Raw genomic sequence first — 25716 nt, 5'->3', positions numbered from 1 at the left:
TGGCCGATGTTTTGACATACATCTCTTAAAAATTAAGACAGAAGAGGTTTTGTTGAAATTGGAAGCAGCTTAGCTAGTCTGAATTCCAGGTGGTTTCAAAATTTGGATGAACTTTTTGCTAAAATTTCATATATGTAACCCTAATTTGCTAGAATCTCTTGACCATTGATCTTGTTGAACTTTTTCCACTTCAACCAATTTAACACCAGTGAATAAGAAAATCAAAAGTAATTTTACATGACTTGCCTTGGATTAATCTATCGAAACAAGTGTAAAATGAGTCAATTCATCCGTCCTTTTTTCATGGTTTGGGCTACAATTAAATTTTGGAACTTGTTCGTTCAATGTCGTAACTTTTGATACTTGAATATTGACTCGAAGCATTTTCTTTTCACTTTCTTATCCTGAAAAATTAGCATCAATATTGGTTCTTAAACCCTAGCCATATCCACATTATACCAACACCCCTCCAATTTTCCACGCAGAGAAAATAAAAGTGGCAAGAATATAATAATCAATCCACTTGAAAAATTGCAAGAATAAGTAGGAGATCATGGAATAGCATTTCTAGACCTTAATTTTCTTAATTTCCTGCATATATAATCTGAATACAATTTTACATTATCATATATGCCTCCCACCATTCATCATCCTCCAAATACCTGCCCTACCAAAGGCTACCCAGTATAACAGCACTAAACGGGTGACACCAACAATTAAAAAAGTTCAATTTACAAATTATCAAATGAATATTAGACTACCCTTATATATGACGTAATGCTACGGCCATAATTTACAATTTTACAACCATTTTCTGTTTTTTTTTTTTTTTTTCTTTTCCTTTTTTCTTTTTCATTTTTCTATAAGCTAGTTTCCCTTACTCAATCTTATATGCATGAAGAAACAGGCAGAAGTCAGAAGATGTTGAGTTACTAGTCTGAATTGAATAATAAGGACTGCTATTATCACTGTCTATGCTGCCGTTGCCAACTCAATTGAATTATCATTTATCCCATTATTGAATTGGTTGGAATATCACACACGGTTCTATTCACTTGCCAAAACAATCACCTTGCTTTTCTCAATGTCCATATGCCCTACACGTTGCAGATGCCTATCTAATTTGCTACTGGAGTTCATCCTCTTTGTAAGTTACCTATGCATGCATGAAGACCATGCATCCTAACAATTATGATTAACCCCCATGCTGCTCCAATCCGATGACAAGAATCCCAAGCCCATTTGAACCACACTACTTGCTTGGAGATATAATTTGCATTCTATTATCTCGTTTAAATCCTTTATCCAAAGGCTAATAATGAATAATGAATAACAGCATGCTGGCATGCGTGATCTTAGGCCTGGTTAGGTGATCTCGCCATCACAAATGTGATTGCATTCGAACACCTCTTGATATTTTACTCATGTGACGATCTAGAACTCTACTCATTCAAAAGTTTTGATTACTCGGGTCGATAGTGTAATTTTGGATCCAAACAAATTACCAACTATGATTCTTCTGACCCACCAAACTACATACTAATTAAACTAATTAGCAAAGTAAAACCATCTTTAGTCTTTAACAAGTGTTTTGAAAATTTTAAACCCTTAAATTTTCCCAACCATGTAATTAATAGAGCTCTAAATTGAGAGAAATCGTAGTTATTAGAATTCACTACTTATTTCCACCTCAGTTTCTTCAACTTTATAAACATCTAAACCATTCCAAACAGTGGTAAAGCCAGAAATTGTCAGGGGATGAACGAAACTTAAAAGGGTAAAAGATTTCAAAAAAATTTAGACAATGAAATCCTTTCAGTTAGTAGACAATATTAACATTGTTCATAATTTATCAAGCCAGTCGTATTACACACTACACGTAATTGCCTACAAATCCATTGACAAACTAAATCCACTAAAATCCATTGCCAAACTGTAGAATAGAAACTACTGGTCATTTTTGTAAGTAGTATTTCATTGTACAGTTTTCGTTAACTAATCAAATTGTAGAGTAATCTTATATTTATCCACCTCCAGAAGTTGACTCAAATAATAACTTCCCTAGACATATGTACATTAAACAGAGGATTTTAATCAATATGACACCCCTAATGTTAAATCCTAATCAATTAAAACGGCAAGACTTGACTTACACTAATCAATTAAAAAAATAATTCTTGCTAACCAAACAGGAAATAAGATGCGGATGAAAAAACACACCTAAAACGGCACGATTGGTTTCTCGACAACAGCCAAAAAAAATCCAAATTGCCTTTTTAGACGATGGAATCGAAATCGAAACCGACAGACACATGAAGATATAGATTGAAGACCCTTCTAGTAGCTTCAAAAAGCAGGGTGGCGATGACTGACACGTGGCCTGGGAAACAGCCGCTTAAACTCTGAGGAAAAGAAATAAAGAAGATAGCACCCAACAAAAGGGCATAATCGACTTTTCATTGCACAAATGAGGAAACATAAAGGACACTAAGCTGAAACAGAAAAGGAACCGGGAACCAATATAAACCATAAAAAGTATACAACACGATCACCAACACGTGGCACAATCAATGCTCACGTACCATGCAACAGGCGACATGACAGGCACAATCAATCCTCACCTACCATGCAACAGGCGACATGACAGGCACAATCAATCCTCACCTACCATAAGGCAATCATACATGACATGACAGGGATGCAGGAACCATGGGAGGAGAAGTCAGGAGAGAAAAATGGCACAAATATCTCAATTTTTAATAATTGTTTTGTCCATGATCTAATTTTTTTTATAATTTTTTAATATGTTGTTTGCCACAAAGCCCGATGGAAGACAAAAAAAGGAGCAAAACCAAACAAAATAAAATAACCAAAAGGCCAACGGGAGACAGGTGGGCTTTTTAAAATTTTTAACAATTATTTTGTGCATGCTGTCTAATTTATTTATAATTTTTTATTGTGTTTCGAAGGTGAGATGGCGTGAGGCATAGCAGGTAAGCATGCCAGGGAAGTCAGAAGAGAAAAAGGAAACAAATACCTAGAATCAAAAGGGCAAAACGGCCAAGCCGAGCAACACGTGAGAAAAAAAAGGATGAAGGAAGGGGTAAAAACGACATTTCATGTAGCATCTTCAATATGCCAAAAAAATGGGTGTTAGATCAGGGGCAAAACCGGAACGGCACTGTTAGTGAACAGTGCTTTTCCACCGGCTTTTAGTATATATAGAATATCCAAAGCCCGAAAAATGTTGCCCTCCCTTTGTGAACCAAATACAGAAAGAATATAACCCATTTGCTATCAAAATTTTAAACAAATATGTACAAACTAAACCAATTATCGAGAGAATTTAGCCGATGCTAGCATCCAATATTTGATTCACCAATCAATTTAGATGTTTTGCTCTCAATCCTAAAGCATCCGATATCATTGGAGCCCATCACCAATGATGCACATCACACTATAAACTAAAAGGGAGGCAAAGCAAATGACCAAAAAAATTAATTAAATTAAAATCCCACAAAACCAAAGGAAGAGGCGTGGAGCCTCTCCTCCTCTAGAGACTGCAAAATCCAAATTCATCACACATATTTTGCTTCTCACTCATAATAGAATTCTGGCTCTTTGGAATATCTTCACACGAAGAATGTGCAACAAATCTACTTAGTTTTAACTTCGAATACACTGTGGGATTTTAAAGATATTGAATAGAAGGGCAATCAGAAGACCAGAGTAACATGTTGGATTCATCATTTTTGAGAAGAGATAAACCATTCATTTAAGCTAACGCATCAAATTACACATCACTGGATAAGGAGTACATTCTAAGAACAGACATAAAGAAAACAAAAGGGAAGAACACAAAACAAATATAACTATTATACCAAAAAGCCCCAAAATACGTTAATCAACAATTAAGTAATAATTCAATTATTAACAACCACATCAATTGGTTTGTAAATTTATTAAAAAAAAAATTAATCTCCCTATTATTATAATTCAATCATTTTTCATGTACTTTTCACTTTTTCTTAAAAATTCCTGACAATTCCAAATCCAACCGAAAAATCCCAGTAACTCCGTCCAAAAGATACCAAAATCATTGGAATGGAATCGGTTTCCATATCTCATTGATCGGTAAATCCCAGAAAGATACCGAAATCTTTATTTTCCTTTAGCAAAGAGCAAAGAGCAAAGAACAAAGAAGCCACTAGCAAAAGAGCAAAGAACAAAGAACCATCTAGCAAAAGGCGCCATAAAATAAAGGAAAGGCAAGTCATATCTTGTCCGTTAAAGCAAAAAGGGTAAAAAAATAATAATGAAAAACGATTTGAAACTTTGAATTTTAACCGTAATGATGTCATCATTTTGTGTCGGTGGTCAAACGAGTGTAAATCATTTTGTGTCGGTGGTCAAACGAGTGTCTATATTTACACGTTTTTGGAAGTTACTTTTTGGTCTCTTATCCTAATCTAGTCCGGACCCTTTATCTCGATTTCTCTTTTGCCTCACGCTGCTACGTGGCAAACACCAACTCCCATTCTCTCTTTTCCCGATCTCGCAATCTCTCTCACTATCGCAATCTCTGTCACTCTCGCAGTCTCTCTCACTCTCTATCTCACCCTCCCTTAACTCTGTCCCTCTCATCCGTGCCCTCCCTCTCTGCAAACCCTCACCTCCCTCACCATCATACCACATAACAACAACTAAACACCATCACCCCTGCGAACTAAGATTCGAAGAAAGAACACCCAAAACCTTATCTTCCTTTCGCCGATACTGTTCATCGTCTTCTCCGTCGAGTTTCGTGATTTTCCAACATTGGTAAGCTTCTAAAAACCCTTGGGATGTGTTTTAGGGTTAGATCGAAGCTTGTTTTAAGTTGTGTATACATTTCAATCGCAGAAAATAGCTCGGGGAAGCTTTTCCAAATTTTCCAGCTAGCACCGCCCCTTTCGAGGAATTTTCCGGTCAAACCATTGCGAGTTGGCCGGCGTGCGAGGTATCAATCTCTTTGTCTCGTCGAGAACTACAACTTTCATTTTTGTTTCACTTGATTTCGTCGAGTAATGAATAAGTTATGAGCGTTTGAAAGTAGCCCAGAAACCGGCCAAAGAGTGGCCTGAAAACCACCCTCAACCCAGGCCTTTGGGCCGGGTTACCCAGCCAATTAACCCCAAAACCCAGCAGCCCAAAAAGGTCTTTGGGCCGAGAAACTAGGGCCCTTGGCCAGCTAAACTCTTAACCCGACCAAAAAGGGCTTCGGCCCATGAGCTTTAAACTCAACCCAAAACCCTTGGAATCTGAACCTTTTGAATTGAGACCTTTGGGCTGTTCACCTAGGGCCTTCGGCCCAATTCACCCAAAACCCTAAGCCCAATACCCTTTAAACCCTAAAACCTATTGGACCCAAGCCCTTTAGGCTCAGACCCGTTGACTTTGACCCGATCAACTGTCAGCGTTGACTTTTTTGAGTTTCGCCTGGAACCCCTCGTAGGCTAATTTCGACGTCCTGAATCCGTTTTTGACATTCATTTTTCCAAATTAAATCATTTGAGTAGAGTTTTATTAATTGTATACTTTATGTGCTTAGGAGTAATTATCTGTGGCGTTTTCATCTTTACTAGTTTGCGTGTCTCTTCGGCAACAAAGTATCTGTGAGTGGACCCTTTCTAAAAATGCATGTTTTAACAGTAGTAATGCATACATGAAAAGCATGATTTACTGATTACGTTTTATGAGACAACATGCTTATTGAGGTTATTTTGAATTATTACTATTTTTCCTATAACTCGTGTTCTTTATAAAATATCTGATGGATGACGATATAATATTTAGAACATATTTTGAACACCTCTTTAAAGTATAGATGATGAATGACTTTATACTATGAAGTTGCTTTTCAAATATACGTATGTTCAATGATTTTGTTCTTACCTAGTAATTCCTTTCAATCTGTAAGTAGTAATTAGACTACTTTGATAGCTAATTTTTTATTTGTTTAAATAATTTATATATGAGATTTGCTACGGACACTCGCTCACAAGTCTCTACCGACTCGCTAGCCACGTAAGGATTGTCTTAGAATGTGTTGTGGTGTATGGGTCCGGAAAAAAATAACACAAGATCTGAAACTTGTGTACTTCAAGTGGAAATGGGAAATTAATGACAAAAAATTAGGAAGAAGAATTTGAGCAATTTGAACTCAAAATTTCTGTATTTTTCAATTCCAATTTCTACCTTAACCAGCATTTTCTAATTTTCCATCAAGCACGCAAAACAAATCATACTCGAAGACTATATTGAATCTTCATAGGCAGAGCACCCATATTTCTCCCGCTCCAAATGGGGTTTTGAGATGGGTTTGGCAGTGAAGCCTGCCGTAGATGATTTGGCGGTGAAACTGTGAAGAAGATGGAAGAGAGAGGTGTACGTGGCTAGAGAGTCCAGGGAGACTGGCTTTGTAAGCGAGCCCTCCTACATATGTGTGTATACGTGATATGCTCCACCGGAATCACAGGTTGAACGTGGCACAAGGTGCGGGTGACCATGGCATTGGCAGGTGTGTTGGAGCCATCATTACATCCATCGGTGCCCAGTACAAGCGCAGGTGTGTCTCTGCTTGCCAAAACAATCATTTATTATTTCTTTATCTAATTAAATAATCGTCTATATCTTTTTAAGAAAATGTTATGATATATTTTTGGGACACTTTGGATGTGATTCCTAAATATCAATATTCTTTGACTGAAATCTTGTTGGTTTTTAATTTTTTATCGAAATCTCTAAAATTAATGTGATAACGTATTTCTATGTAGGTTACTATATTTTTTAAATTAAAAATTAAAATTTATAGTTGTTTGTATTAATGAGATTTTAAATTAAAAAAACTCATAATTTGTGGATTAAAATTATTAAAATGTAAATTATACTATCCAATAGATTGTGTGTGTTTGTGTGTGTATATATATATGTATGTATATAAACATGGGTACATTCATCAAAAATTAACAAAAAAAATTATTGTACCAAAATATGGGTACATTCTTCAAACCCACACAAAAAAAAAAAAAAAGATATTAGGCTGAATAACATTAGTAAATTTCTTTGATTAAAATTGACATGGATACATTCTCAAATCAAGAAAAAGAATGGGTACATTTCACTACAACAAATTGATATATTTAAGAATAGGTACATTTTAAGATTGAAAATTTGAAAAATTACATGAATGCGTACATATAAGATTAAAAAATTGGAAACCTTTTTATAAAAAATTAAGGGGTACAAACTTATTCTATTTTTTCATTTATTTTGGAAATGATTTGAATTGAAAATTAGTAAGGAGTTTAATAAAGGTGTGAGTACTAAAATCCTAAATCAATTATTAATTTTTATTTTAAAAATTATGTAACTGATATATAAATTCATTATTGCATTAATGCTAGGGACCTCGATAAAAATCTGAAAACTAATAAGGTTTCAATCAAAGAACATTAGCAACTAAGGACTGGATACTAATTTTTTCTATATTTTTATACCACAATTGTACAATTGTGTATGGTTTAAAATATCGATATACAAATTTATACAAATATCAATAAATATATCGATATCAATATAAGTTACCTTAAACGAAACTCAAAGCGTGAAAATTTAAAATGACACTTTATGGAATGTCATATCAAACTACAATACATTTATTGATAAAAAAAAAAAAAAAAATTAAATACTAATACTATATAGCATTTCAATCTTTTGGGATATGTACAAAACATGCACACAATGTGCACAACAATATGACCAAAATATGATTTTTCCTAATACTTAAAATGATCAAATTCCCTCCTATATAAATGGGTTATTTCGTTCAATAGGTCCCTCTCTTGTTTTTCCCTCAGGCGGCTACCTCCGGCAGTGTTGGCGGTCCAATCGCCCCCAGCTTTACTTTTGCCATCGTGCCACCGTACGGTTTCCTTCACCCCCTCACCTGCCTCCAATCTCATTTGCCCTCTTTGCAGTCGCGGATTCCTGGAAGAGATGGAAACCCTTAATCCTAACCCTTAACCCCACCCCAATCCTTTCTTATCTTTTCCCTCATCTGACGCTCCTCCCTTTGCCTCCAGCAGATATCCCCTCCTATTCTGTGCCTTCGCGCAAGAATCTCTCAAAATAATCCACTCTTATTTCATTTTTTTCCTACTATTTTTTATTTGGGTAACCCTTGATTTTAATGGGTAGAGTTGAAGGCAGCTGGGAATAAATCAAGTTGATAAAATGTCATGATTAGTGAATAAGTGTTTGGTCACTTTGTTTGTTCATCAACTTCAAGCAGATTAATTAAGTCATAACCAGTAAGTAATTTTCATTGCTGGACATACACTACATGCACATAACATGCTCACAGATTTGAGTTCAACCTCAAAAACCAGAGCTCACTACTCTTTCTTAGAAATCAGAAAAATGACGCTTATGCGCTCTGAGGTCATTTCATTTTCTGTGCATTTTCTGTGCATGTTCTGTGCATAATGCAAGCATGGAATGTGCATATTACAAGCATTGAATCTGTCACGGCGTCAGTAATCTCAATGGGATCGGAGAGTGAAAGAACCATGTTCACTTCGACAGTTGATGCATGTTGTCGTGGCAGAATTGTCATCGGGAAGTTTAATAAATATGCCTCTTACTTCACTGTCCACCCAAATTGACGAAAAAGACCGCGGAGTTCTCTCGCTACAATCCATTACGGTCACCAAATTTTGACCATTGATAGAATGGAGAAGCTCGAGGCCTCTCTTCTTGGAATCCCTTTGTGACACACCAAGATGACACTGTAGACATATGTTGCTGCTGGATGAGCCTTGGAGATTGCCATCTTCAAAGACTAAATTTCAAGTTCGAAATTATTGTATTCGAAGAACCGTTGCCATGCCTTGGTTGTAGAAGGCCTCAGAATTGCCATAGTCCTTGCACCTTTTAAGGAACTTCGACACTTCATTATCTCTCCACCATGAAGAAAACGGGTTGCGCCTTTCAAATGTCCTGATGTTGATGTGCTCGAAGATCTGATCATGTTAGCCATGCGTGTTGAACTTCTTGCAGCTCATTTTTGCGGAAAAGATCGCGAAGCAACCTTCTTGAGTATTTCCAAATGAAGGTTGTCTGGAAGATGTAGTATCAACGATGGGGTGGATGTGGTTTTCTTCATCATTCTGGCTCTCTTCAAGTTTCTGGCTTTCTTCATGGTTGTGGAACCTGATTCATGGTTTGTGGTTGGACAATCACGAATAAATAGACCACCTCTCTTGAAAGCTAATAGGCATTCAGGCACAATAACCAAACCAAAAAAATTTAAAAATACACATGCATGCAACCGTGAAGAATCCTAATTAAGACAACCATCGAGAACCCAACCATCCACCAACCCATCACACGCATCCTTGAGTATTATTTCAATGTTGGATTCTTGACATGACATGTGCATGCTGTGTGCAGACCATATCCAAAAATTGTACATGACCTACCCAAAAATCTTTTTAAAATTACTGTACACACATGCCGTGTACAAGTTATGCACATCATATGTATGTCTTGCACATGTCATGCTCATGAAATGTACATTGTCCACAAATTCACAATTAATTATCGAACAATTAGGGCTTTCAAATTGGGGTGAGTAAACATTTCATATTTATTTTGTTATGTTATTTTAAGCATAATTGAAAGCCTATAATGGAGATGTGCCTTTAATAAGTGAAAATTGGCATAAAAAAGGTAAGAGTGAGATTATGTGATGCGGGCGTAGGAATTCTTGCTCACACTCGCCGCCAAAACAAATGAGACCTACCCCAATTTTTTAAAGTTATTTATTTATTTTATTGGAAAAGGCGCCAATCACATCATAGTGTATATCCCAAACTAAAAACCATAACTTTGTTACCATTTTTTGTCTTCCATGGTTTGTTGCTAAATAGATTGGTTGACTTTATAACCTTAGTGACAAGACAAGACGTGTTGTGCATTACCTCACCTTTATTCTCATCCTAACCTATTTGAGGTGGGAAAGAGATCATTTTCGGATCTCTTCCTCCAAAGTTTAATGATTAAGTGATCCGAACTTTTGAAATTTAATCCATCGGCTAAAAATTATTATAGTTTTTAAATTTTTTTACTAATTTCTCCGTTTTTAGCAGTTTGATCAAATTTCAAAGACTCGGATCACTTGATCCTTGAACTTTGAAGGGAGAGATCCGAAGAGGATCTCTTTCCCTTGAGGTGCATTGTATGTGCTTTGTCATCATCTCACCTTGGATTCCCTCAATACCCGAAGGAAGCATGTACAAAGGGATGGAAACCTCTCAATAATAATAATATAAGGTAAAGGAGGGTAAGCAACGTCCAAGTTGGTACAAAGAGTTGTCATATGCGTCACATCCTCACTACATAAACACCTTCAACACAAGCTCTTTTTTACCCAATGAGTTTTCATCGACATTATGCTACACTTGTATAAATAGGTTGCTCACACTCGATTGCCAATTTGCCATAACCATTAACCCCATAGCAAAAAAAGCATTCTACGTCTCACGTAGCCAAAATAATTCACATCACATACATGTCTAAGTTCAAACATGAAATTCAGGGTTTAACGCAGAGTTGCACGGGTGGTACAACATAGAACCTTCTCCACTTCTAGGGTCACCTTAGGCAAATCCTACTTCATCATTTAGCTCTGTTGACTCGGAGATGCAGCTGGAAAATATAGATCAGGTTCGTGGGAGACTCAATTATGAGACGGGCGTTGCCGTGTATTGGAACCACAAGCTAATGGAGGCAGAAAAATAGCTTGTGTACCTTGATGGTAAAGCTAACGAAGCGCTTTACTGTGTAAGCAAGTAGAAGATGAAAGTTGACATGTTTGCAAAAAGGATCCCACTCCTAAATTTTGAATTGTAGTAAAGGCGTCGTCGCCATATTGAGTCGTACGAGTGTTTCCGGGAGGGAAAGGCTGTTGACAAAAACAAATAATGAGTTGTGTTTCAAATCTAATTCAATCCACTCATTGAAACCAATGGTTGCAACTACACCTTTTTCGATATGTACGAAACTAGAGAGAATTGAGACTAAACGAGACCAAAAAAAAGGTAGTTACAGGGGCAAAACGAAACAAAACGAGTTTCAAGGAGGTAAAGTAAGACTAAATGGCAGTTTCAGGGGGCTAATCAACTAATAAGCCAATAATTTATTGTTACATAAATGTAGTAGCTTTTAGGGATTAGGTGTTTCTTTTTCCAATGTTACATCTTTAAATTGGTATGCTACAGTACTAATGTGGTTTTTCGCATTCATATAACTTTCATTAAGGATAACTAAGTCATTTTCTTAACTATACCTTTATTAAGTAATAACCTTCCTATACGTATAAAATAGATTGGTCATAACATTATTACTATATAGCGATTTTATTGTAAATGAGTCTCCTCCAATCATATTGGATCACTTTTCCCTTGCACAATCAAACACTCGTCATCAATCATGAGTATTGTATTAAAATGAAAATTATCTCAAGGACATATGTACTAATTTTATCATAAATTTCATATATTTGTAATCATATTCATATTCATGCGCATTTAGCATTATTTTGTTATTATTCGAACATATTTAAAGTGTGTATTTAATAAATGGCATGAATGATTTCTTGGTTTTCTTTGTGATTAAATTTCAGTGCTCTATTTTCCTAACACTTTGGAGTGTTAATCAAAATGATCCCATGTAATTTTTCTAGTTGTCATATAATTCCATATAACTTCATTAAAAAGTTAAATAATAAGGAACCCTTAACATTATCTTCCATCGTTTCTATGATTGAAGTTTAACTACAGAATAGTTCATGCATCAAACTAAACTAGTATGGGGAAATTAACAATAACAAACACGATAAATTTGACAGGATTTGAATATAGTCGGTGTAAACCTTTCTTTGAGGCTGTGCAAGCTGGTCGTTGGGAAACTGCAAGGGACTTTCACATCCAACATCCGGAGGCAGTAAGAGTACGCCATCCATTGTCCGGGAAGACAGCTCTTCACATTGCAGTTGAGGCTGGGCATGTGGATATTGTCAGAGAATTGGTGTTGTTGATGCTAGCGGAGGATTTGGAAAGAAAATCATCGGGTGGTCGGACAGCTCTTGCTATTGCTGCATTTGAAGGGATTACCGAAATGGCTGAATGCATGGTAACAAAGAACAATAAATTACTCAGCATTCCCGATGCTTTCAACGACATTCCACTTGTGCTAGCTTATGTGTACAGGCATTGGCATATGGCTCGATATCTCTACCTCCTCACTCCACCTGAAGATTTAATGCCAGACAAAGGACCTCATGGCGCTACAATAATCTCCAATTGTTTTCGATCCAAAGAATTTGGTAAAAGTTTTTAAATATGAGTACTAACATGCTGTTGAGTACTACAAAATTATAGCAAACTAATTATTTTTGAAAAATTCTTAACGTTTAAAATAAACAGATATCTCATGGAATTTAATTAACCATTGCCCAAGATTGGCCTTTACTTCGAACAACGGAGAGGTGACCCCCTTAGAAAATTTGGCTTGTATGGCTTCTTCATTCCGGAGTGGAGTGGAGCTCAATTTCTGGCAACAATGGATTTATGACAGTTAGTGTACAACATACTCCCTTCGCTTTCTATTAATTATTTGCTTTCACTTTTATGACATATTTTCTTGTCTTGATAGGCATAGACATACAACCTCCTCCTCGCATCAACCATATTTCTGTAACTTTTCAAAATGAAGAAAATTCCCAAGCTAATAACGGAAGGAGGTCAATTTGCTCAGGTTTGCTATCCCCTTCCTCTCCCATCATTAACAAGTTAGGAAGTGTTGCATAAAAGGTACGATCTAATTTGGGTCATCCACTTCGAATTCCTGATTAACTTTAACCAAGGAAGTACATGATATTTCTCTTTACTTGTATGTAGAAGGTCTCAATTATAACTCACATAGATGACAAGTTCGACACTAAATTAGTATCACTAATACCTCCCTACCTTGCTAAATTTGAGAGATTATTAGGAGAGTTTTCTTCATTTGTGGAGATTATTGGGAGCATAAGTGCATGTTTGGTAATGAGAAATACAAAATGCGTTTGTGTTAGTTTTTAAGAATAGACCCATAAAATGAATAACATAAAATACAATATTAGCCTAGATTGTGTAAAACATTAAAGTTATTTTTCATGTGAAATTTAATAACATAATAAAAAGATAAAAACCACAAACTAAGTATTAAACAAGGTCAGAATTTTAAGAAAAGAGAAAAAATCTTGTACTCCCCACTACCACCTTACAATGGTCTTCGCAAATAGCATCCATACCGCCATATCTCCACTACCAAGCATCATTGCCACTAGATCCTACACCTATCATCACTAGTATCTCCCATCACCACCCCATCACCGGGCCACCACGATCATAACCACCTCCACCATCTCCGCCATCATCAATCTTACTACCTCATAACCACCATTTCCACCACCCTTATTGTTAACCACACCCTCACCCATGTTACCATCATCATCGCCACTATAGATGCAAATTTCGTGCAGTTGAATTGACGAAATTCCACATATAAATCAAGAAACATCGTTAATCTAATTGACAAACACCCAAAAAAGGAGGGAATGTATCCACCAAAGGGCCTCCGATGCCCAAGTCAAAAAAGTAGTTTGAGAGAAACTATGAAGTTGAGAGAGTTCTGAGACGTAAATGACGATTATCGTTTTCCCTATTTGACACGACTAATTTATAGACAAAAACCCTAGTAGGCAACCGGGAGGGAGGTTGTAGTCCATAATAGACAAATCCTAAACCTATCTAAAATAGGACTCCAAGAATATTTATAATTTAGGATATAAGCATTGCTTGAATTCTCGAAAATTCCTTACTTATAAAATTCAAGGTTTGCATAGAGAATTCACACAATAAAACCCAAGTGTGAAAATTTTCCCATATTCTTCTTCCTTCCTCGACCTGGCAGCACTTGGGCTGCTGGCGAATTTATCATGTCATGATTACCCTTTTTGACTTTATAGCACTTACTGACTCGAGAAGATGATTGCATGATTTGGATTCACCATGCCACAATCATATTTCGAAAATATTGATCGCACATACGACTTTACCAGGTTATGATCCCATTCGTAGTGATCTCTTAATACGAATATACCAAGTCAACATCCCATGCACCTCAGTGCTACATGATACATAAATCTTCATGCATAGTCATCGCACAATATGGATTTACCAGGTATGATGTCATGTATTTCAATGCTACATGGTGCACACTTACTATCACCCAACCTTGTGACACTATGTTATCGACCCTCTAGCTCTCAATTCACAAACAACTGAAACATGCATAGATATCTCATTTCACTACAAAAAAAATATATGGCCACTGCGCACAAAAAGTAATTTGGAACCAACGTATGTGCCATATATCTATGGTAACAGTGCAGCAACTAAACTATTATATGTGCCCTCTATGGGTGTGCCCTTTGATGAGAGGCACAAATAGGTTATTTGTGCTCAAAGAGTTAAGCACAAATAGGCAACCTATTTGTGCCTTAATTTTGACAACCATGCCAGATTAGGCCTGGCAATTTCTGACACGACCCGATAACCCGACACGACACGAAATTAACAGGTGTTTGGGTCGACACGATAACGAATCGGGTCTTATCGGGTAACCCGATAAGCACCTGTTAAGATAACGGGTTGGGTCGGGTATACACGTGGGTAAACACGATACACGATAAACAGAATATTATTTTTATAATTTTATAACCCTAAAAAAATATTGTAATAATTATATACATTAATTTTACAATTTTATACCCCTAAAAATTATAATAAATATATATATATATATATATATATTAAATTAACTATAAAATTTATAATAATTATAATAATTATATATACTATAATAATTATACCCCCAAAATATTAAGTCTATCTATACTAATTATATTATATATATATATATTAAATTTTATAAAAACTATAATGCATATTAATTAATAATTTAATATGCATGATCATGCATTTGCCAACTTGCCGTCCTTTTTGAAAAAAAAAATGGAGGGAAAATGAAAATGTTAAGAAAAGATGAAAATAAAACAAAAAAGTGAGGGAATTAGGGAAAGATGTTGGAGGGAAAAGTGAAAATGATAAGAAAAAGTTGAAAAGGAAACAAAAAAGAGAGGGAAAAATGAAAATTAATAGAAGTGGTGAGAATTTTTTTTTTTTTTTTTAAGTTATTAACTTTTTATCACACACATGACTGTCATGACATATCTCACTATTTTTATAATGAACACGTGACACGTGATGTATGTACTATTCCGTGTACCAGTCAATTATAATTTATACGTACAAAATAAATAGATTTAAATCTACTTAATAAATATATATATATACACACACACACACGGAACTTGATTGATGGCATACGAATTCTCCAAAACTAATTTCAACGATCCAAACCGTCAAAATTGTTTGTATATGCTTGGAGATCACATCAGCAAAAAATCACAAAAAAAAAACATTCAGAGATCAAGTAACGGGACAAAGCTTTTCAACGGTTATAAACGAAAAATCACGATTTAACGGTTATTTTAACTCCGATTTTGATGATTTTTTATAACTACACTTCTTGACCCTATATGAATACAATGAATGAATTCGATCTTCAATTTAAAATATTTACACAAGTGGATACCACAAAATCTTATGCTATACTTAATAAAAGTATAAATAAAGTCTAAGTGTTAGTCAATCTATCATTTTACGAATTCTCCAAAACTAATTTCAACGATCCAAACCGTCAAAATTGTTTGTATATGCTTGGAGATCACATCAACAAAAAATCACAAAAAAAAAACATTCAAAGATCAAGTAACGGGACAAAGCTTTTCAACGGTTATAAACGAAAAATCAAGATTTATGGTTATTTTAACTCCGATTTTGATGATTTTTTATAACTACACTCCTTGACCCTATATGAATACAATGAATGAATTCGATCTTCAATTTAAAATATTTACACAAGTGGATACCACAAAATCTTATGTTATACTTAATAAAAGTATAAATAAACTCTAAGTGTTAGTCAATCTATCATTTTACGAATTCTCCAAAACTAATTTCAACGATCAAAACCGTCAAAATTGTTTGTATATGCTTGGAGATCACATCAGCAAAAAATCACAAAAAAAAAACATTCAAAGATCAAGTAACGGGACAAAACTTTTCAACGGTTATAAATGAAAAATCAAGATTTAACGGTTATTTTAACTCCGATTTTGATGATTTTTTATAACTACACTCCTTGACCCTATATGAATACAATGAATGAATTCGATCTTCAATTTAAAATATTTACACAAGTGGATACCACAAAATCTTATGTTATACTTAATAAAAATATAAATAAACTCTAAGTGTTAGTCAATCTATCATTTTACGAATTCTCCAAAACTAATTTCAACGATCAAAACCGTCAAAATTGTTTTTATATGCTTGGAGATCACATCAGCAAAAAATCACCAAAAAAAAACATTCAGAGATCAAGTAATGGGACAAAGCTTTTCGACGGTTATAAACGAAAAATCAAGATTCAACGGTTATTTTAACTCCGATTTTGATGATTTTTTATAACTACACTCCTTGACCCTATATGAATACAATGAATGAATTCGATCTTCAATTTAAAATATTTACACAAGTGGATACCACAAAATCTTATGTTATACTTAATAAAAGTATAAATAAACTCTAAGTGTTAGTCAATCTATCGTTTTACGAATTCTCCAAAATTAATTTCAACGATCCAAACCGTCAAAATTGTTTGTATATGCTTGGAGATCACATCAGCAAAAAATCACAAAAAAAAAACATTCAAAGATCAAGTAACGAGACAAAGCTTTTCAACGGTTATAAACGAAAAATCACGATTTAACGGTTATTTTAACTCCGATTTTGATGATTTTTTATAACTACACTCCTTGACCCTATATGAATATAATGAATGAATTCGATCTTCAATTTAAAATATTTACACAAGTGGATACCACAAAATCTTATGTTATACTTAATAAAAGTATAAATAAACTCTAAGTGTTAGTCAATCTATCATTTTATGAATTCTCCAAAACTAATTTCAACGATCAAAACCGTCAAAATTGTTTGTATATGCTTGGAGATCACATCAGCAAAAAACCACAAAAAAAAACATTCAGAGATCAAGTAACGGGACAAAGCTTTTCGACGGTTATATACGAAAAATCAAGATTTAACGGTTATTTTAACTCCGATTTTGATGATTTTTTATAACTACACTCCTTGACCCTATATGAATACAATGAATGAATTCGATCTTCATCGAGTGTAGATATAGTACTTGAACGAGAAATGTTTTAATGTTTTCAAGTAATATTTATGTCGCAATGTGTGGTATGTGCAAATTGTAAAAAAATATATTTTTTTCTTAACGGGTCATAACGGGTCATAGCGGGTCGGGTCACTTTACCCGTTGGGTAAAGTGACACGACCTGTTAAGGACCCGTTAAGATAACGAGTGTGACACGACACGACCCGTTAAGATAACAGGTGTTACACGAAAACGACACGAACACGACAGACACGACCCGTTTGCCAGGCCTATGCCAGATGACAGAACTATACGCACAGCTTTCAAATCGTGACCAATAGGTTTTATTTTTAAAAAAAATGTAAAAATTAGAAATAAAACAAAAAATTCAAAATTTTCATAAAATCAAGACGGCACGCGCTATATACATGTATTTCAGTTATTCACAATACATCCCACATAATTTATAACCAAACCTTTCTTCAGAATCCCATCATCCCACTGCAGGTATTGGACCCCAGTTTTTCATGCAATGAAGCTCACTTAACCACATTCCCTTCTTGCCTAACTTTTTTAAGAGTCCCACAACTTTTTATAAATTAAAAACTAAAGCTTTTACAGAACACAGTCGAAAGAAAACCCGATAAGCTAAGAACAATATACTAAAAACAGATAAAGAACTTACGTCTCTGTGGAATATCTTTGTCAGCTTTCACCTTTGCGTCACCTGCATACACACACACACACACACACACACACAAGTTCTTTAAGAAGAAGGATCCCCATTTTACACAAAAAATAGGAATGATGCGCTCAACCGTCGGATCTCTCTTAATGAGATCATGCGGCTGTAATTTAACGAGAAAGAATGGCACGAACAAGAAGGCTGAAACCTGTTTGCCCTCACGAAGGAGAAGAGCGACGTCAGCTCCAACCAGAGCTTCGATCGGTGTTATGTTTTCTTGGTTTTTCTCCCTTCATTCTTGATACATATACCAGTCTTTGATTTTCTTCTTCAAATTAGATTCAAATTTGTAGAATAACCAAGATTTTGAGAAGAAAACAAATCTCAAATTATTGAACCCCAATCTCCAGAACTGTAATTAAAAACAAAAAAAACAAAAAAAAAAAAAAGGCAAAAGAGTTGTGCAATTGAATCAAGGAGGAGGACACTCAAACTGAATCCATTCTCCAAAATGAGACTGAAATTAAACGAATAAGTTTAAATTTAGCAAAGTTAATTCTATGAGACCGAAATTCGGTACCAGTGAGGCGCACCTTGGTTTCTGTTGTTGGTAGATCAATCGAATGTGAAACTCAAACAAGAAATCGACATTATAAATTAAAGAAAAATTGTTCCGCCCAAACAATCTCTAAGCTTAGTATAGTTTATTAGTGTGGACAGAGAAATTGTTTGGCCAAAACAATCTCTAAACTTAAAGCATCATACTGCATTAAAATGAAGTTATATCAATACCTGAGAAGAGAGGCCGATCATAAGCTTCAGGAACCTGTGAAAAAAGGAAAATAACAATAATGAATTTGAATTTACTACAATTTTCTCTAAGACCCTGCTTCCTATAAATAAGTACTCTACTTAAAAATTCAATTCTCATCATTAGCTGTTTCACCCATTAAAAAAAATACAAACTTAAATTAAGAAACAGTTGAAAAGATATGATATCAACACACCTAGCAAAAGTAAGGCCAAATGCCTTCGAAGAGATATGATATCAACTACCACATATTCCAGTGATGTTCAAGACCAAAACTTTCAAACATTAAAAACAAAAAAAATGCATTACTACCAAGAAAACTCAATGCAATACTCGCAGGCGTTGGATGCAATGAAGCTCACTTTACCACATTCCCTTCTTGCCTATAACTTTTAAGAGTCCCACAGCTTTTATGAATTGAAAAATAAAGCTTTTACAGAACATAGTCGAAAGAAAATGCGATGAGCTAAGAACAATATATTGAAAATAGACAAACAACTTACGTCTCTGTGGAAAATCTTCGTCAACTATCAACTTCGCTCCACCTGCACACGCGCACACGCGCACACGCGCACACACACACACACATATATATATATATACAAGCATCAAATCGATGTTCACACTCTTAGCATCTAGTTAGAACAATAATTACACCAAGAAAACTTGACCTTTCAACAACCCAATTGATGTTGTATTGCAATCTATACAACCAGTGACAGATTAAAATAGCAAAACAACACCAAAAAATCCTAAATCAAATTGAAGCAGTGTAAAATCGAGATTGAAAACGCGAAAATACCCAAGCTCGACTTCACCGCCAGCTCCGGCCTCATCACACACATCGACGCCACCCCAACTCCGCTCTTCGCCTTCCCGCCGCTCCCATACCTACAAAACACATAAAAGCCGATCAAAATCCTTACGTTTCTTAGATCGAAAATTGAGGAAATTCGATTACGAGTTTGTAGAAACTAACATGGGGTTTGGAAAGAGGACGGGAAGAGGATTATGGAGATATAATTTGACAGTCGTTGGTGACCGGTGGACCGCAGCGCCGTTGCGTGAAAGAGAAGAGGGAGCGAGGATGCAGGAGGGAGGAGAGACTTCTCCAAGGGGGTGAGAGGAGAGAGGATTAATAACTTTTTTTTTTTCATAATTTTTATAAATTGTATTTTACACAACAGGCACGATATATTTATACAAAATTTACATATTATTTAAATATACTAAACGCTAGGGCCTTGTTTAGTAGCTTCTGTAAAGGCACAAAAGCCTGTTTGTCACACATTATATACTATTTAACGGATCCTATTTTTAGAGACAAAAGTTTTTGTGTCTTATGTTCTGTCAAAAAGTTATCAAGCCGAAGTATACATGTCTCACTTTTCATAGTTTCCGTGGCCGAGACAATGTACTATCAAAAAATGAGAACTTAAATGTGTGAGGTCATTTAGTGGTATCCTAGGATAGGGCTTGTTAAAAAGTCAACTGTTGGTCAAACTGGCCCCTCTAGGGTTATGAAACCCTTCTTGGTCTACAAACATTGGATTTCCATTATGCAAGTTCCATTAGGTCGGTCGTACATCTAACAACATGCTCCATGAGTTTCACCAACATTTTTTTCCATTGCAGTCGGAGGTTTAGTGGAACAGCTTGTTTCTCTTTCAAAATGCCAGAAGGCAGGGCTTGTTTCGAAAATCGTTGAGATACTTGGTATGCTAGTAACAATTTCATTTGTTGTAAATTGGAATTCAAATCAATTATTCAAAGCAGTTTCAGTTCTAAATATTTAGGTTTTGAATGTCGAACTCAGGAATCAAACGCATATATGAAACGAAGATTGTCCACGTCAACTCACTTGCATTTTTAAAGCTCGCGTGCGAAGAGTTAAATAAAGATTTGGATATGCATCAAATGAGTTATCCCAATGCGAATTCTGCAATCTTCGAAGCTGTTAGGAATGGGAATGTGGAGTTTATTACTCATATATGTGAAGCAAATCCTGAACTTCTGTGGGCAACAAATGACGATGGAAGGTGCGTATTTGCCTTTGCCATCGAATGTCGTCAAGAAAAGATTTATAACCTTATATATGGGATCTCTGCGACTGAGGGGATGATACAGTATGTCGATAGCAAAAATAATAACAGCCTACACATCGTTGGGCTGTTGCCCCCATCTACACAAGCACAACTTAATCGTATTCCAGGGGCAGCATTGCAAATGCAGCGTGAACTGCAATGGTACCAGGTTAGGATTTCTCACTCGACATAATTCTTAATTACGTTGCCTATATGACATATAAACTGAAAGAATCAAATTAAGTATTTGGGAGGTTTTGAATTTGTTTTCCCTTTTTGTAATAATCACCCAAATCAACATCAACTATTAGAATTAACACAACCTAACACATGTTACCAACCTAACACATGTAGGTGCTCTCATATGTCAGTACAAATGTTAAAATTAACACAACCTAACACAAGTTACCAACCTTGGAATGTAAAATGTACCTAGTTAATCCTAATATAATAAAGATTATAGAAAATTATATTTTATGCTCTCATAAGTCAGTACTTCTTGTTCAATGCAATGCAGGAAGTAGAGAGTATTGTACCTTCTAGGTCTCTTGAGCGGAGGAACGATGATGAACGTTTGACACCAAGGGAACTATTCACAAAGAGTCACAGGGGATTGCTAAAGGAGGGAGAAAAATGGATGAAAGCGACAGCAACTTCTTGCACTGTTGTAAGTGCTCTTATTATTACCATCATGTTTGCTGCAATAATCACAATTCCTGGAGGAAACAAAGATACCGGCCTTCCCGCATTCATCGATGAAAAATTGTTTATGTTATTTATGATTTCAGATGCTATATCACTCTTTTCTTCCACAACTGCTACGCTGACGTTTCTCGGAATTCTCATGTCACGTTACTCAGAATATGATTTCCTAAAGTCCTTACCCACACAGATGATAATTGGTCTTGCCACTCTTTTCTTCGCCATTGCAACCATGATGATTGCGTTTTCTGCTGCCCTTCTAATTATAGTTCGTGGACATTCTTGGATTGTGATTCCAACCATACTTCTTTCAAGTGTTCCAGTCACTTTATTTGCTTGGATGCAATTCCCCCTCCTAATTAGAATTACCATTTCTACTTACGGGAAATCAATATTTAATAGGAATGTGGAACGTTGGTTGTAAAGCTATTTCATTCTTTTATATTTCTTATTGTATCTGTTTATGTGGGATCTTAAAATTAGAGGTGTACCTGATTTGATGGATTATATATTAAGGAATAAATTGGTGGTTTATGAGGGACTTTTCACTTACAAGTGAAGAGAAACACCACTAGACCGTATTACTAAGTGAAGTCTTTGTTTTTGTGTGTTGACTGATTCGTTTTTGTTGTTTGATGAATGATATGATTGTAGTTACTACATTACAGGTTCGAATAAGAACCCCACAAGGCACCCAACAGGATGAGCACATAAACAACTCATTCAGATTATCGCATCATCTTTAAGACAATAGACCAGTTCACTAATGAAACCAAGAAAGAAAGGAAACGAAAAGCCATAAGTAAATTTAAATTGTAGCAAAAGCTATTTGACCTTCATGGCCAGTTCACAAACTGGGAATCCAGATGAAGTAGTTTTACGTCTAAGCACTATGATGTTGAACATAGATATATCAATCACAGTAAGAACTGAAAGTTTTTTCAACCTGATGCACCCAACGATAGATCTTGTCCCAACCTCTAATGTTACAGACAGTAGAGATTTAACCATATAACGCACACCATGGCTCCCGATCGTCTTTTGATTTTCTTGTTGGATTCCATGTGATCTTGTCTCTTGAAAAGGAAAGGTTCAAAGTGCTTGCTAAAAGTTCTCCAATCTCATAAAGTATCTGAAAAAGAAACCATCTAGAGTTAGACAATATACGTACACTCGGGAAACAGACAGATTGATAGAGAACTAAAGGGAAGAGAAAGAAACAAGGCTAAGCGACTTACTTTCAGCAGTGGAACATGGAGAAACTGAGCATACACTATTTTTCCCATTCATCTCTTGAGCAAATCGTAGAAATACAAATTACTATCCTATCATGGCCTCCAAACCCTACTTGAATTCAACCATATGTCACAACAATTCTGGGTAAACTGAATGTTGACAGTTGCATTAGATAAAGTAATAAAAAAGCTGTATACCTGAAACTCTTCTTTATCAGAAATGTGTTGATCGATTTGCCTGATAAGAACATATGTTGGCAACTTCAAAATACGGACCAACTGAAGAAAGCAAGCCAAATGTTCATGATGAATCTGCAAGGATGGCGGTGGCTTCTGGGTTTTGGTTGTAATAGCCTTGCTTATGGCTGTTTCTGAACCAATCTCTATACAATAAAGTGAACATTTGCTTTCAAATTTTGTTGCAGATTTACTTTCCCCCTTTAGCTTGGATGACTCTAGGAAAAACGGGGCAACGACTGTAGAAACTGAGGATGAATTCCGCCCTGCTAATTGTGCTAGAACTTCATTAATACCGCAGGCTAGTATTGGCGGTTCATAGTATTCCATAAGCAGCACAGACACCTGAAAAATACAAAATTGAAGAGAAATTTTTTATAAAGTTCCCCTAATTTGTTATCTTCAAGATATGTTAGAAGATAAATACAATAGTTATTCACTCTGTCCTAGTAACTCAAGCCCAACAGCAATATATCGACAAACTTCAACACAATATCAAAGCTGTTGGCTCACATCCTAACAACTAAAGCATTTCAGAGCAGTGGTAGATCGATAAACTCTATGAAAAACAGAAAACTGCATAAAAAAAATAATGTGGAACCTTCCACTGTTATCGTTACAGCATGAGTTCTGAAACACAAAGGAACAAAACTTTTACAAAGTAATTTAATGGGTTTCTACCACTATGGGCATAGAAACCAAATCTACAAGCATTCTTTGAAAAACGCCTGCAATCAAGTCCCTTTAGACCTCACAGATCACTCACAATTTCATAAAACCGAGTCGATTTTATACCCCACATGGTTTTGAAAAACTAACATCATTTTCAATTTCAACACCCAAATCCCACATAGAATCTACTCTATACTAATATAAACCCGTTTCTGGGTACTAAACAATTCCATGAGAGACAGAGGGAGAGAGAGAAGGGGAACCTCATATTGGCCCTGGGGTCCGAGGAAGTGGCGAAGGATTCCAGAAGCTTTGCAATTTTGGATTCCATAGAGCTCCAAAGAAAGCTCGAAACTTTCTTCTCTGCAACAAATTGGCGCATCGAAATCAATCGATATAATATGAATTTGATCTCAAACTTAAAAGGGTTGATAGGAAGAGATCTTACACAGTATAATTGCTTGGACTTGGGCGGAAAGCAGCTGAGATGGCTTCGCCGAAGCCCTCTGAGTCTCTCAGCAGAAACACTACCTTCGAACCAACCTTCATTTTCTTCCTGCTCTTCCTTCTAACCGATAGGAGTGCCACTTATCTTTTTTCTTTTTTTCTCTATTTTAATTTTTTGGTTTTTTTTTTTGTTTTTTAATTGTTCCAAAAATGCCATGGCTTTAGGTCGGTTTTGCACGTATAATGAAAACCGCCGTCTAAACTATCAATCCGAATGCTGAGGGAATGGTTCATGAGGTTCTTACACCATATGATCGTCACCTTCCGCCAAAATGTCGCAATATTTGCAAGGTAGACGCAAGTCACCGTGCTTTGTGCGGTTTTCGTTGTCACAGGGTCGTCTGTGATCTTCTCTGCAAATGGTGGAGGGTCATATAATGATTGACCTCGTATTGATCGACTCAAAGAATGCATCTTTGCAAATGTAGATGCTTTCTCGAAACAATAATGCTAGAGTCGCGAAATTTGTTCACCAAAACCAATGTATACTTCCGATAGGAGTTGATAATCTGAAAAAATTATAATAATATTGCGGATTGAGGATGAGAAAGAGATGTGTAATGTTTAAGGTTTGATCAGTAGTAATTTAATAATCAAATATTTCTTGCCACCTCCATTTTCATGTGCTACACTGATAGGATCAGACATGGTAAAAGGAAAATTGAAAGAAAGTAAATGCAAGAAATGGAAAAGGAAATCAAAGGAAATTCATATCTTCGTTCATAGTCTCTTTACATCATAAAAGAGGTTTAAATACACCCAAAATAGCTAGGGTTTGAGGTATGAATGGGCCTAGTGGATAGTAATGAGAATAGGTGGTCTAACTAGTCAAAAGCACAATAGCTTAGAGTCGCATCAATCCCACCCCCTTAAGATGAGGCTTGTCCTCAAGCCTCTCAAACTGAGAAAGACGCATGCAGCAGTCGGGAAAGAGGCCAGCCAATTTGTCCAATGGTGTACCATACTTATATGCAGTATTAGCTTTTGTATGGTCTTTAAATCACGAACCATGTCCTTCCAAAACTTCTTCAGTGTGTTCACCCAAAAAACAAATATCATTAACTCATATCCTGCCAAATGAAATCATGCAGATTTGCCAAATACTTTGAGATGGAATAAAAGAGTTGGAGCACACTAATCTTGATAGCATTGAGCAAAAGAACAATCCGCTTTGTTGCATAACCGACCACCAACTCCCCAAAAGAATGACAATTGATGTCCAAATGGTTTTCTGCATTTTGTGCAGCTGGTACCCAAGTCTCAGTAATTGTGGTCAAGAGTAGACAACTTCGAATATTGGCATTCAGATTTTTAGGCTTAGTAACTCCC

The 25716-nt window shown here is 35.7% G+C and overlaps 4 protein-coding genes across 6 annotated transcripts in view; 3 read left to right on the top strand and 1 right to left on the bottom strand.

Moving 5' to 3' along the window:
- The first annotated feature begins 4641 nt into the window (after positions 1-4641).
- Positions 4642-25716, top strand: part of LOC108866908 (26S proteasome non-ATPase regulatory subunit 10-like) — a 95822-nt gene continuing 74747 nt past the window's right edge. Inside the window, exons 1-2 of the mRNA XM_048579328.1 lie at positions 4642-4821; positions 4903-4999. The gene's annotated coding sequence lies outside the window, so the exon portion shown is untranslated. The remainder of the gene's footprint in view (positions 4822-4902; positions 5000-25716) is intronic.
- On the top strand, positions 12417-21008 carry LOC108866907. The gene is made up of 3 exons (XM_048579298.1): positions 12417-12677; positions 12757-12858; positions 20586-21008. The coding sequence occupies exons 1-3, from the start codon at positions 12617-12619 to the stop codon at positions 20744-20746; spliced, it is 324 nt and encodes a 107-aa protein (XP_048435255.1). The 5' UTR covers positions 12417-12616; the 3' UTR covers positions 20747-21008.
- LOC125474993 (ankyrin repeat-containing protein NPR4-like) lies at positions 21101-22222 on the top strand. The gene is made up of 2 exons (XM_048579295.1): positions 21101-21203; positions 21552-22222. The coding sequence occupies exons 1-2, from the start codon at positions 21177-21179 to the stop codon at positions 22158-22160; spliced, it is 636 nt and encodes a 211-aa protein (XP_048435252.1). The 5' UTR covers positions 21101-21176; the 3' UTR covers positions 22161-22222.
- Positions 22517-24486, bottom strand: LOC125474990. 3 transcript variants are annotated; one of them, XR_007256344.1, is made up of 5 exons: positions 24329-24486; positions 24144-24243; positions 23170-23553; positions 22975-23083; positions 22517-22868 (listed from the first exon to the last, which is right to left on the bottom strand). XR_007256344.1 is itself a non-coding variant. In XM_048579293.1 (4 exons), the coding sequence occupies exons 1-4, from the start codon at positions 24427-24429 to the stop codon at positions 22740-22742; spliced, it is 714 nt and encodes a 237-aa protein (XP_048435250.1). In that variant the 5' UTR covers positions 24430-24486; the 3' UTR covers positions 22517-22739. The 3 variants fall into 3 exon arrangements, 1 of the variants encoding a protein (XP_048435250.1); XR_007256343.1 differs by having other exon boundaries at positions 22975-23080; XM_048579293.1 differs by lacking the exon at positions 22975-23083.

The sequence above is a fragment of a genome, unplaced genomic scaffold, assembly GCF_019419815.1.
Source record: "Pyrus x bretschneideri cultivar Hongxiangsu unplaced genomic scaffold, Pyrus_bretschneideri_v1 Contig13, whole genome shotgun sequence".
In the NCBI taxonomy this organism is placed as follows: Eukaryota; Viridiplantae; Streptophyta; class Magnoliopsida; order Rosales; family Rosaceae; genus Pyrus; species Pyrus x bretschneideri.
This window is presented reverse-complemented; position numbering and strand designations above follow the sequence as displayed.

Excerpts from the sequence above, each read along its gene's own strand:
- LOC108866907 (XM_048579298.1), top strand. The coding sequence starts at position 12,617 with ATGGCTTCTTCATTCCGGAGTGGAGTGGAGCTCAATTTCTGGCAACAA. Across the intron at positions 12,678-12,756 it reads GCAACAATGGATTTATGACA|GCATAGACATACAACCTCCT; the intron begins GTTAGTGTACAA and ends TTGTCTTGATAG. Across the intron at positions 12,859-20,585 it reads AAGGAGGTCAATTTGCTCAG|TCGGAGGTTTAGTGGAACAG; the intron begins GTTTGCTATCCC and ends TTTCCATTGCAG.
- LOC125474993 (XM_048579295.1), top strand. The coding sequence starts at position 21,177 with ATGCAGCGTGAACTGCAATGGTACCAG. Across the intron at positions 21,204-21,551 it reads GTGAACTGCAATGGTACCAG|GAAGTAGAGAGTATTGTACC; the intron begins GTTAGGATTTCT and ends AATGCAATGCAG.
- LOC125474990 (XM_048579293.1), bottom strand. The coding sequence starts at position 24,429 with ATGAAGGTTGGTTCGAAGGTAGTGTTTCTGCTGAGAGACTCAGAGGGC. Across the intron at positions 24,244-24,328 it reads AGTCCAAGCAATTATACTGT|AGAAGAAAGTTTCGAGCTTT; the intron begins GTAAGATCTCTT and ends AATTTGTTGCAG. Across the intron at positions 23,554-24,143 it reads GACCCCAGGGCCAATATGAG|GTGTCTGTGCTGCTTATGGA; the intron begins GTTCCCCTTCTC and ends TGTATTTTTCAG.